Source organism: Apodemus sylvaticus, chromosome 15 (assembly GCF_947179515.1).
Source record: "Apodemus sylvaticus chromosome 15, mApoSyl1.1, whole genome shotgun sequence".
NCBI classification, from domain to species: Eukaryota; Metazoa; Chordata; class Mammalia; order Rodentia; family Muridae; genus Apodemus; species Apodemus sylvaticus.
In genome coordinates this window covers 2,698,722-2,712,238 of record NC_067486.1, presented here as the reverse complement: position 1 = coordinate 2,712,238, position 13,517 = coordinate 2,698,722, and the positions used below count along the sequence as shown (strand labels likewise).

General features: G+C 45.2%; 1 protein-coding gene across 7 annotated transcripts in view; it reads right to left on the bottom strand.

Annotated features, from left to right (window-relative positions):
• Erg (ETS transcription factor ERG) overlaps window positions 1-13,517 on the bottom strand; it is a 223,881-nt gene that overhangs the window by 48,480 nt on the left and 161,884 nt on the right. For all 7 annotated transcript variants that reach the window (XM_052158552.1, XM_052158553.1, XM_052158554.1 and 4 more), the window contains one exon: window positions 600-817. In XM_052158552.1, coding sequence (XP_052014512.1) covers window positions 600-817 — 218 coding nt within the window. The remainder of the gene's footprint in view (window positions 1-599; window positions 818-13,517) is intronic.

Here is a 13,517-nt window from a genome sequence, read left to right as displayed (position 1 = left end):
ACTTCTGTGTAATGAAGGGCTTTGGACTGACAGGGATGACGTGGTAAGCAGCCCAAGTGCCAACCACACTCCCATTGCAAACTCCCATTGCAGCAGCAGCTGTGGGAGATTTGAGAAGCTTAAATGGGGACCAGAGCACTGTGCATTAAGAGGGGACAGCAACAGCAGGGACAGCAGGCTGAGGCCGTGGCTGCATACAAGCGGGGCCCATAAGCAAAATCAAGTGGCTTGGTCAGATGCTACACTGCCCTGTCACTCACTGATACTTTGTCTCCATAGAAACATAGGACCACCATCTCTTCCAGGCAATAAAAGCCCAGAACTGAGTTCTGCCATATGTGACCAAGCCCCCTTTCCACCCAGCCCTCGCACCTGGGAAACAGAATTGAGCAATGGGTCTTCAAAGACAGTTCTCGGTAAATACACTACCGGTTTTGCAACCTGTCCTCAGCCCAAACCACTGAAGTGTAAGTTTTCCTAGAAGATAACCCATGTTCCCAGTTAGTGGCCTTGCTCTCTGAAATAGAGCAAAGAAGCTACCCTTTCTCAGCAGAGCAGAAGAATGGAGGTCTGGGACAGGCAGGGTCAGCATTGCTTACCTGGAACCGTTCACCTGACTAGGGTTGCACTCCATCTTGATGGTGACCCTGGCCGGGGGTTGTGACAGCCAGTCCTGCTGAGGGACTCTGGGACTCATCTTGGATGTCTGGCCATAGTCACTGGAAGAGGATGCGGTCATCTCTGTCTTAGCGAGGTGTGGCGTTCCGTAGGCACACTCAAATAGTGACTGGTCCTCGCTCACAACTGACAAGGCCTCCTGGATGAAGAAACAGAGATGCAGACTCATGACATGCCAGAGGACTGCAGTGTGGTGCTGAGAGTCATTTCCAACACTTAGGGAACCACACTTTACATAGTTGCAAAGGCTTGCCTTTCTGCTTCCCACCACAAAGGAGAAAACAAAGTTTCTTTGTTTTCTTCAGTGCACACGGCAGAGGTTGGAGCTGCCCAGCCTAGAAATGTTTAGCTGCAGGTTTCCAGCACCCTAGCCCGGACTGTGCTGGGGCAGACGGTACCCACTTTAATCTCAACACGAGGAAGTTGAATTTCAAAGGTCTTAGAAGACATCCAATTGCATGTGTCATTATTTGACAAATGCAATCTATAATTCAAGCAGACAAGAGTGCAGAACAGTCACGGGGATTAGAAAAAGAACGGTGAAGGCTGACACCTAGGCATCTGGTGGGACCCCTGTGCTCCAGGAGCCTCTGAGGTAGAGGTCCTCGGAAGAGTGAAGGGAGACCCGACACCAAAGGAGGCTTTTTCCACTCTATGTTATTAGCCGAATAGGGTTTCAAACAATGCTTCCATGATGGTGAACATCTGGAGGGTAAATGAAGAAAAAAAAAAAAGAAAAAGAAAAAGCTGTGAATTACCCAGATGCCTCTAAATACTAGGATTTTAAAATATCTAGATCAGTAAAGAGCTAGTTTGTGCGCTCTCCACCCCTTGCCCGGTATTTTTTTATTATTTTATGAGAATTAAACAGAAAATTGTCCCAAGGGGGACATTCTTCTCTGCTTGAGCAGGTGGTGAGCCCAAATTCTGCTTAGAGTCTACGAGCAAACTAGCAAAGACAGACTTGATTTACTTGATTGATACATTGTATAGCTACCCCATGCAATTATGAAACAATCTTATTTTAGTTTCTAGAACAAGAAAAAAATCCCTCCATGACAAAATTCATGACTGCGTCTGTGTCCATCCTTAGGCCTGCTCAGCATGGTTATCAACTAATAAGAAGGTCAAAGGTCGTGTGTGTGTGTGTGTGTGTGTGTGTGTGTGTGTGTGTAGAGGCCACAGGTTGATGAAATGTATCTTTCTAAATTGTTCTTCATCTTGGTTTTGAGGCAGGTACTCTGCCTGAAGGCAGAGCTTACTAGTTAGTTTGATTTCCTAGCGAGAGTGAGCATACCTGAATGCCCCTGTCTCTGCCTCACAGCGCAGGGATTACAGGTGTATACTGTCATGCTTGGATTTTACACAGGTGCTAGAAATATGAATTCAGGCCTCTATGTTTCTACAAATAGCACTTTGGCCACTTAGCCATCTCCTAAGCCCCGGATATTTTTTTAAATTGAACTTGGGAGCCAGTGGAGAGGTGAGGAAAGGACACAGAAACCTTTGTCATCATAATCCAGGGCCAGTGGAGCTGAGCTGACTGTGGGAGAGCTGATCAAGGCAAGCTAAGGACTTTGTGGACACTTGTGCGTTGTCACACCTGTTTGCTGACTCTTGGTCTCACTGGGAAATGTGTCCACATTGGCACGCTGTTCTCATTCTTCAGGTGGACCTTCACTTGAGAAGATCTGCTCACCATCAGTAGGGGCATTTTTACATAGCTTGGTACTAAAGAGGAAGTCCTGCCAGGCATATAAAACCACAACTTTTCAGAGTACTTCCCACCACCCTGGCTCGGCCCTCATGTATTTCACTGCTCCATCTCATCCCTGAGGACAAAGAACCCCTGTTTCCTGAATACGCTGGCTTCCTTGGCTGATTGTGCTGAGTCGATGCCTAAGAGGCAGGTGAAGGAACTCTCTCCCTGCCTCTTAATGCAGTAGCAGGTATCTGCACACAGACAAAGCTCAGTCTGTGGCAGCTCTGCACCACTTTGGAAAACACCATGGCTGGAGTTTAAACAGAAACTGATGGTGTGTTGTATCAGCCAGAAAGCCACAGGTAAGCACACAGTGCCATGGGCTTCTTACCTATGCCATACAACCAATATCCACACACAGGTTGTGAAGGTGCAATCCAGGAAGATGGGGGTTTCAGTGGCACCCTAGATGTCAAGGCGTATGAATTACAAGTCTTTCTTGTCCCACTGGATGTATGAGTTAAGGACTCTAATCTCAGAGCTGTGGCTCTAAGAGGTCCCCCAAAGCCCAATAAATGACTGAAGTTGAATTTTTTTGGGCATGTCCCCCACGCCCCACTACGGTCATGTAGATGGTTGACACACTCAAAACAGAAAGCAAGGCTGGCAGCTGCCCCCACTCCTTGCTGGGCACAAGGACTTAAGCAAGGCTTGTGGAGAATAACAGACTGTGTAATGTTACCTTTGGCTCTCTGATGAGAAGACTCATGAATAAATAGTGATTTATATCAGAAACTGGCAAAAACAGGTTACACAGAAGGGACTGGCAAGATGGGAGGCTACATATTAAAAAAATAGAGGTCTTGAAAAGCAACAAAAGAAACAGTAAGTTAAAATTTTTATTCTCAAGATAAAGTAAGATATTCTTGTAAACAAAGCTGTTGGGGAAATAAATGAGGAACAGGATTGGTGAGAAGAACTGAACAGCTCTGCTGAAACGAGGGCTAAGTGTTCACGATCGGAAAAGAAGCCTCTCACATCTGGCAAAGTATAATTTCAACACATGGTTTTCTAAAGAAAGAAATCAAAGTTAATTGAGATGAATTCAAGTGGGAAAGCCTTTAAACGCTAGCGATAAGAAGGGCACACACCCTTTCTTCTCTCAGAACGTTCTTCTCCGAGTCAGCACTGTATAAAAATGAGGGAAGCAATATAAGCCGACTACTCCACTGCCTCGTTTTATGAGGGGAAGGGTTCTAAAAAGATTGAGACTTTTGGATAAATGCTTCAAAGGGGGTAAAATATGGACTTTGTTCTAAATGGAAGCCCAAAAGTGCTCCTCAAATAATACGCCCCCTACACACACACTTAGAACACTCCGCAGCACACACACTCTACAACACACATGCCTCACAGAGATACACACCGCATACATACACTCATACACACATAAACATTCACAGGCACATGCACACACACACTTAGACTCCACAGCACACATACTCTACAACACACGACACACACATGACACACAGAGATACACACTACATATATACACACATAAATATTCACAGGCACGCGCGCGCACACACACACACACTTAGACTCCACAGCACAACACACATGACACACACATGACACAGAGATACATACTGCATACATACACACATACACACATAAACACTCACAGGTACACACACACACACTCTATAGCACACACATTCTACAGCACGCATCACATACACATGACACAGAGATGCACACTGCATACATACACTCATATATATATACATATCACACACACAAATATATGCACATACACACATACCCCAGGGAGATTAAAAACAAAAAACAAAATAGCTGAGGAGTAGATTCTAAGCCCTGTGTCACTAGCTTCTAGAAGACAAGCCAGCCACAGATCCAAACAAGTTTGTTCCCAGTTCAACTATAGACACAGGCTTCACTATTTGCTTTGCAAGTCAGAACTGTAAGACAAAGCCCCTTACATGCAGGGAGAGGCTGACACTTCAAAGGGAGGCAAGAACTGAGCCTGATGGGTAGACACCAGAAAGGAGAGCTGAGTGGGGCCCAGAAGCATGGGGATTCTCCAGCTCTGGATAGATTTTCTGACCTGGCCTTTGATGCCCCTGCTTCCTGGCTGCCTGCTTGTTAGCTGGCCATCTTGCTGCCCACTGTCCTGCCTGCCTACCTGCCCAGGCGTCCATCTGCAGAGCCTTAGATTACATGGCTATGGCTCTGCACCATTCAGCCCCAGGGCTTGGCAGAGATTGGGGTTACTTCTGAACCCAAAATTCAGCAGCAGTTAAAATCTGGCAAAAAAATACGGCCCAAAATTTAATATCCACGTCTCCGCACTGCTATAAAAAGGCCTGCAGTTTAAATCAAGGTGTGCCAGTGTATGGGGGTGTTTGTTCTGTTGCTCCAGGAAAGTTGGGGTAGTCTGATGTGGCTAGTGGCTGCCTCCCAAGACCATTTTTTGATCTTAAAAGCAGCCTATAAATTCTAACCAAACTGTCCCCAGAACAAAAAGGCACTGCTATGTTGACATTCAGGTGTTTAATCCTACTTGAGTACTAACAATATCAACAACAGAAACATCTTAATTTTGGTCCTGTTCCTGGCATAACAATCAAGGAAAGGAACAGTTCAGAAACAGGAAAGGTTTTGCTAGATTATATTTTATACTACAATATCGAAATGAGTATATATGTTCAAGAAATTGTATTTGGATACTAAAAATCTTCCAAAACAGTTCCATCAAGAAACAAAAAGAAAAAAAAACTTCACACTTCAGATGGTTACTGACACTTCCAGGGAAAGACTACAGGGTGCTGTGAGAAAAGGGTGGGGGAGGGGAGAGTGCTTGCTGTGCAAGCTTAAAGACTGCATTTGGACCCTCTCAAGACTTGCATAAAAAGCCAGGAGTGATCATACATGTCCCCAAACCCAGCAATGAGTATATGGAGATGTGAGTTGCTCCTCCCCACCCCCGGCTTCTTGACCAGTGACACAATTAAAGAAGAACCGACACTGACTTCTCCTGGCCTCCACATTACACACACACACACACACACACACACACACAAAACACGGGTGGGGGAGGGAGAGACACATAGACACAGAAAGAGAAACAGAGACACAAAGAGAGAGAGACACACACAGAGACAGAGAGAGATGGATGGACAGACACACACACAGAAAGAGAGAGACAGAGACAGAGAGATGGACAGTCAGACAGACAGACATATACATACACACATATACGCAGAGACAGACACACAGAGAGACATAGAAAGATGGATGGACAGAGAGACACGCACACACACATAACATACACACATATATGCACACGCACACACATGCACACACACAGAGACAGAGAGAAGAGATAGACTGACAAACACATACATAAACACACATAACAAATACATAGAGAGACACAGACATACAGAGACAGAGGCAGAGACAGAGAGACAGAAACAGATATGTACACATAGACATAAACACACAGAAACACATGCACACAGACACATGCATACACAGATACACATAAATAGATACACGTACACACTCAGAGACACACATACACTCTTACACACACCTTCCATGAACCCAAGGCTTTTCTGTAACAGATGACTGCTTTGTTAGGTTCATTTCACTAAAAGCTAAACAATCAGGGTCTTGGCCCAAGTTAGTTTCCAATCTGTGATTGCCAAGGTCCATGAAAATACTCCATTATTCATACAGAGAATCCACCACACTTGAGTTTGCTTGAAGACCTGGAATGGTGAAGTGTTGACAGGGAGAAAATCTCACAGAATGACCAGCTGTGTTGCACAGAACTGGTGAGGACAGGATAAGTGACCATCCACGCTTTCTGAAAGCTCAGAAAGCTCAGAAGACATCCAGCCGTCAACCTCTGGGGGAAGCAGATTCCAAAACCATCTCCAGTGCCCTCGAGGTTTATGGGAAATCATGATTTGATAATTAAGCCCATCTAGCATGGGAGCCACGTACCCTGAAATCCAGTCTCACCCCCACCAATAGCAGCTTGCCTGTCTGAGCTCCCATCCCTGATATTCCAGTACAGACCTGTTTCTCACATCCCCTCATGTGAACTATGCAGCCTCGTCCTACCATCATCCCACCATCAGTGAAATATCATTTGACAATGTTCACAAACACATGACCCACTAAGGAATAAAACGGAACACTGCATACAACAGACTCTTGATTAAGCTACATCATTTCCACGGTTTCCCAGCTCTGGGTGCCAACTGTATCTTAGCATGAATCATTTCCACTGCTTCAACTGTCATGGCTTCTGCTCAAAGTGAATGCAAATTAATGCCATGTGCCATAGAGGGTGACATGTTTGAGGTATGGGATAGAATCGCTCGGTTTCATGATGCCCTCTAAGCTCAGTTACCATTCTTACAACAGACAGAAACAAGGTTTCGGAAAGAGGTGTAGTGTTCACAGTGAGAGTGATATAGAAACTGGACCGATGCATTGTGGGTAGGGTTATTCCCCAAAGCTGAGCCCCAGCCTCTGTCTAGCTGACATCAGAAGCAAGAGGGTGGATGGGGGCAGTACATAGCAGAGTCCTTAAATGCCCTATCTAACAATATTTTAAGTCCAGTTACTTATTTGTGGGTTAGTATGTGTGCTCCTTCGCTCAAAACATGTGGAGGTCAGAGTCAGTTCTCCTTCTACCATGAGAGTCTGTGGTGGTTTGTATATGTTCTTCCCAGGGAGTGGCACTATTAGAAGGTGTGGCCTTGTTGGGGTAGGTGTGTCACTGTGGGTGTGGTCTTTAAGACTCTTATCCTAGCTGTCTGAAAGCCAGGAAGATGTAGAACTCTCAGCTCCTCTTGCACTATGCCTGCCTGGATGCTGCCATGTTCCCACCCTGATGATAATGGACTGAACTTCTGAATGTGTAAACCACCCCCAATTAAATGTTGTCCTTATAAGAGTTGCCTTGGTCATGGTGTCTGTTCACAGCAGTAAAACCCTAACTAAGATGGAGTCCCTGGGAAGGAGTTCGCTCAGGTTGTCAATTTTGATGCAAGCACCCACTTTATCATCAGCCCTAACTTGAAGATAAATAGAATGACCTAGAAAAAGAATAGCTTGAAGAGAGCACGCGGTAAAAACAGAACGAGAGGATGCACACCTAGAAACCCACAGGCCAGAAAGAATAGACATGGGAAGTGGAGAGAGTCTTAGAAGCCAGCAAGGAATCTCCCGCATCCATGCTCGTCCACGGCCAGGGGATTCACAGCAATGGGTCCTGACCCACTACTTATTTCTTAAGTGATAGTTTTTATCAAGAAACCTGCTCTTTGCTTGGATAATCTAATTATTTGTATCCAAAGATCTGGGCACATGTTGGGCCACATTTATTGCAGATAGATGTCTGCCTACTTTTAACAAATAATTTGTGGAAAACGAGAGCAGATGGGGTCGCGGTTATAAGTACGTCTGAGCTGGTGCCAGTGGGAGAACTTTAATAGGTGACAATGAATCTACTGCAATCGCATAGCTTAGGCTATCTATGGCTCTGTTATTTACCTCTTCTTTCTTCCTAAGACAAGGCGCATACAGTAGATGCTTCAGGAACATGTAACCCCTTACATCTACAGGGGAAACAGTGTACACGAAACAGACAACACACCTGGGGTCGGCCCACCATGGACAACAGCATTACAACCCTAAGCCTGTAGGGAATGTCATTTTCAGTGTGTGTGTACATGTGTGTGTGTGTACCTGTGTGCATATGTGTATTCATGCACCTGTGCATGTGTGCACACGGAGCCCAGAGTCTACCTGAGTTGTCATTCTCCGGGTCCCATCCTTGTTCAGTTTGGTGGCCTTTCTCCTCCTTTGAGCTAGGGTCTCCCACTGCCTAGAACTCATCAACAGGCCAAGCTGACACCAGGGATTGCCAGCCTCTACCTCCCCAGCACTGGAGTGGAAGTTCTTCTTGTCACTGGGCCTAGCTTTTTTTTTTTTTTTAAACACAGATTCTGGGAACTGAGCTTAGCACCCCATGGAAGAAGCAGTCACCTTGTGGGCAGGGCTGTCTCCCCACCCCCACAGCCCTTATGCTTCTTATAGTTTAGACACTGCAGCCTTCCAATGAATCATGTAACTATAAACACACAATGAGAACCAAGCTCTGTAAGATGGGAGATGCCTGTGACAGGGCCTGGTCCCCCCATGCCCCTTGATATTGCTTCTTCCCTCTTCAGTTCTTCAAAGAAGAAGCTGGAGCATTGCACACTGAACACAGCATCTTGATTTCTGCTCATGTTTTTCTAATTTAACACACTGCTATTTTAGTCATGTATATATGTATATATATGTAATATAATATAAAACTTGGATTAACCTCAAAGGGAAAATGTATGTAGGCAAAACTAAGTCCATCTAACAGTGTTTTCTTCCAGTATGTCATTGCTTCAGTATCTAACAATTTACAACTTGTAATACTGGCCCAGCACTAAGGGAATGAGACCCAGGACTGTATAGAAACAGAGACACAGACTCACACACAGACACACACACACACACACACACACACACAGAGACATATACATATACAGACACACAAACAGATACACAGAAACACACATACATACACAGACATATATATACACAAGCACACACAGACTCATACATGAGGGCTTACACAATGAAGTACACATATACATGAAAACACATATACATGTCCATGAATTAACAAATACAAGGGCATATACAGTTGCTTATCTTTATTAACAGATCAAGCATTCCTTAAGATGGCCACTGAGACATCACCTCAGTAACACAGAGACTGAAGACTTCCCTTCCTGCATCCACTTACTGCTTCCTCTCTCTAGAAGATGTTTTCCCTTGGCTTCTCCCTGTATCTTCAGAGCAGGCCTGGAGCAGATCCTTCCTTGTGGAGGCCCACACCCAGTTCCATCTTGTTTTGAGTTCACTGGATTTCAACTCACAATGATCTATGGGTTTGGGGGATTTTTTGGGTTTTTTTTTTTTTGTTGTTGTTGTTGTTGTTCTTTTTGGTCATATGCCTATGGTCCCAGCACTGGGGAAGCTGAGGCAGGAGGATAGTGAATGTGGGTCTCTAGCATACACTGCATAGACAGACTTTAAATAAATAAATAAATAAATAAATAAATAAGCAAACAAAGCTACATAGACATATAGACTTTAAAGAAATTTTTAATTAAACTAGCAGAACTTACTAAATAAAACATAAGAACTACCATCAACACCCCCTCCATCCCCCACCACTACCCCCTCCATTCCCCTATCACCACCCCTCCATCCCCCACCACCACCCCCATCCCCACCATCACCCCGTGTGCTTCTAGCATCAAACAGCTTCCTGACATGATCCACTAGCTGCAGCCCATACTGTTCATGCTACTAGTGGGGTGCACACACATGCCATGCTACCAGTGGGGTGCACACACATGCCATGCTACCAGTGGGGTACACATACGTGTCATGCTACCAGTGGGGTGCACACACGTGTCATGCTACCAGTGGGGTGCACACACGTGTCATGGCCACCATGGATGAGTGAGTGAGTGCGGGGTAGGTGTAGAGAAAAACTGGTATTTTCCTTCTCATATTCTCATGAAGGACACTAATATGCAAAGCTTGTCTAACCTCATGGAGGCTAAGAAGACGGAACTGCAGACGCCTGCAGAAAAAAATGGACTTTGCAGAACAAGGAAAGGAGGCATCCGTCAGGAAGCAGAAAGCTTAAAAACTCGAATAATTGGAACTTTATGGGAAAACCCCACAGAGACTGTTCCACTTGACACAGAGATGCCAGTGTGCCTTGGGAAATGAAGAACTCCAACCAACACAACGTTAAAGCCGTTTTCCCTCTGTGTTTGCTTAGCAGTGTGCAATCTGCCCTCAAATACACGAGGAACAGAAGGAGCTGGGACAGCAGCTTGGGAGAAGTCAGCGAGTCCTTGGAAAAGAATGACTGGAGAGCCCACACCCATACAACCTAATTATCTGATGTAGGGAAATGCCACATGGTGCCCAATCATCACACATGATTTCTGAGTCTTACAGATCAGTTAAAAATAGGGCTACTTCAAAAAAAAAAGTATACAAATGAATTTCCATAAAGAAGGAAGAATAATGGGGCTGGAGAGATGGCTCAGCGGTTAAGAGCACTGACTGCTTGCTTTTCCAGAGGTTCTGAGTTCAATTCCCAGCAACCACATGGTGGCTCACAACCATCTGTAATGGGATCCGATGCCCTCTTCTGGTGTGTGTGAAGACAGTGATAGTGTATTCAGATACATAAAATTAATCAATCTTAAAAAAAAAAATTAGTTCTAGAAGAAGGAAGAGTTTTCTGTGGGGAAATGGATACAATTGACAAAGATTCTATTAATTGAATGAAGCCAGTGTAAGAAAGACAACTGTCTAATGCTTATTCTCAGTTGTGATCCTAGATTATACACATAATCAAGGACACATATAAAAACACACGTAGATATGACATAAAAGCAGAGGTATACAGGGTACAAAGGGGCGTGGGGAGAGGAATGAGCAAAGGAAGGGTTTGGGGGTACACTGGGCAACACCCTAGATATACAATGCACAAGGCTATGAAAAACTTCAAAAGCAAAACAAAACAAAAATAAACCACCCTCTATTAAAAAAAAAAACTAAAATATCTGATAATAATAAGTTCTTTCCTTTTTTCCTAAAAAACACCCCCCTCCCCCCCTCCCCCGAGTGGGAACATGAGCCAGAATGAATATGAACACCTTGTCACTCACTCCAGCTGTCTGCTTGCAGACCGTCCGGACCCTTTCTGAACAATTCTTGTTTCTGTATGTTTACTAAACACTGCTGGCCTGTCCCCCAGAGAACAGACATACCAAAGAGGCCTTCATTTTGATCTGGTTTCTAGCAATTCCCTTTGCATAAAAAGATGATGCTGGTTGAGTTTTTTATTTTGTTCAGAAACAAGATCTCACGGACTCTTGACAGATTCACTACATAGTAGAGGGAGGATCATCTTCACCTCCTGATCCTCCTGCCTCCACCCCTCAACCATCAGGACTACAGGCCTGTGTTAAGATGATCATTTTCCTATTAACTACCCAAGGATTTCCCATATGCATGTAACATGTTCCTATCAAACCCTCCCCCCAACGCCTCTCATAGCCACTCTTAAGTTTCCTTCCCAGAGCCATGTGTTCCACATTTAAACCCACTGAGTGCCCTTAGTGCTGCTTCTGTGGCAGGGGGCATAGGACCAGCTGCTAGAGCACGGGTTGGCTTTTCAGGGCTCCGCAGTGCTTCCTGTGTTGTAGGCAAGCCCTGCTACCTGTGGGGTCACTCCCCCAGCCCTGTTATTTAGTTTCTTTTGCTTTTAGGAGGGATCTGGAGAAGTATTGGAAAACAGGAGGTGGTTTTATAGAACGGAGCAGTCCTGGTCCTAGGGCGGGGGAAGAACACCCCAGTTTGCAGGTAGGTCTACCACCATTGTCTCGTCTCAAATCCTTCCTCTTCCATGTTGGAGTCTGCTGGGAACTGGTGGGAAACACAGTCTGGGAAAGTCTGAGTCAGAACCCTGCGTAAGAACGCCCTCCTCCAGGAAGCTGCGAGGAGCACACTCAAATTCACCCAGATCAGCTTTGTTTTTTCTGAGTCTCAACTCTTCAACTACAGAGGCAGTGTGGATCACAGCCACCCAGCTCTCCATGGATCGAGTGAGTTACTGCCTGTAAAAATTTTATACGCCTGGAAATATGCAAATTATTATGGCCTCTGAGAAAGCTGATGTTACTGACTTGAAGGCCTCACACAGTTGGAAGCAGAGTTATCCATCTCCAGACATATTATTCTAATGAGCTGGATAGGGAGAGGATTACACAACCTCCTGCCTGTGATCAGTCACTTCTCCTTAGGATGTACTGAGTTTAAATCACTGGTCAAACGAGGGGACCGAGGAATACAGGACCTTTATTATCTAGGAGCACACTGGTCACCCGGACCATGTGTGGTTTAGCTTTCTTAGTACCTCGTCTCCTTCTCTTGTGGATTTTCAATTATAATTCCACATTGATATGGATTCAGTAGAAGCTTTGTCCCTTAGAAGGCATGCTCCTGGCATGTTCACGGTCTTCTCTAGAACAAGCCAAAGGTCACGGGGTGTGGCTCAGTGGTACAGTTCCGAGGATTTCATCCCCAACACCAGGAAAGGAAAAAGAATCAGCGCATCTAGATTAGCACATGGTATGCAGTTGAATGTCCTCCAATTCCTGAGATGTGTGATTCACTATTCGCCATGCCTTGTGTGTGGTAGTATGTATATGCACATGTACGATGCTCACACACGCTCGTACATGTGTGTGGTCTAGTATGTGCCTTCCATACATGTGAGTGTGTGAGCACATGTTCCTGTGCACACGATGCCAGAGCAGAACATCAGGTGTCTTCCTCCTTTGAGATGAGGCCTCTCACTGAACTCGAAGCTTACCATCTTGGCCAGAGAGCTCTTAGGGACTGCTTCACTCTGCCCCTCAAGACTAGAGTCACCACAGTCATGCTCCACTTTTTTGTGGGTGCTGAGGATTCATATTCCATTCTCCTGTGTACACAACAAACACTGTCACCCACTGAGCCATCGTCCCAGGTCATCCCCACAGGACGCCCTTTATACTTTCCTAAAATGTACTGAGATTTTCAATAGCAGAACAGCAGTGTTTCTATGGTGATCTGTGAACAATTCCATGACCACACCCTGCCCTTCTGATCTTTGAGACTTGAAGACTCAGATGACTGAGGTCACGAGAGCGTGAAATACACCAGGCCACAGGCTGGGACTCCCGACCTCTCTTCTTTTATGGCAATTCTCTGAGGAGAGGAACCAGCCAGCATTCCTCTGGTCTGTCAGAGGCAGACCGTAAAAACCAGGCATCCCTGTGTGCTTGGCCTCCACAGAAACCACCTATGCTAAAAATAACACATTACACATCTGGAACGGGTCTCCTCCATGAATCTCCAACACATGGATTCATTGTTTTCCATAGAATGTCAAGAATTTTATTCATGAGAAAAC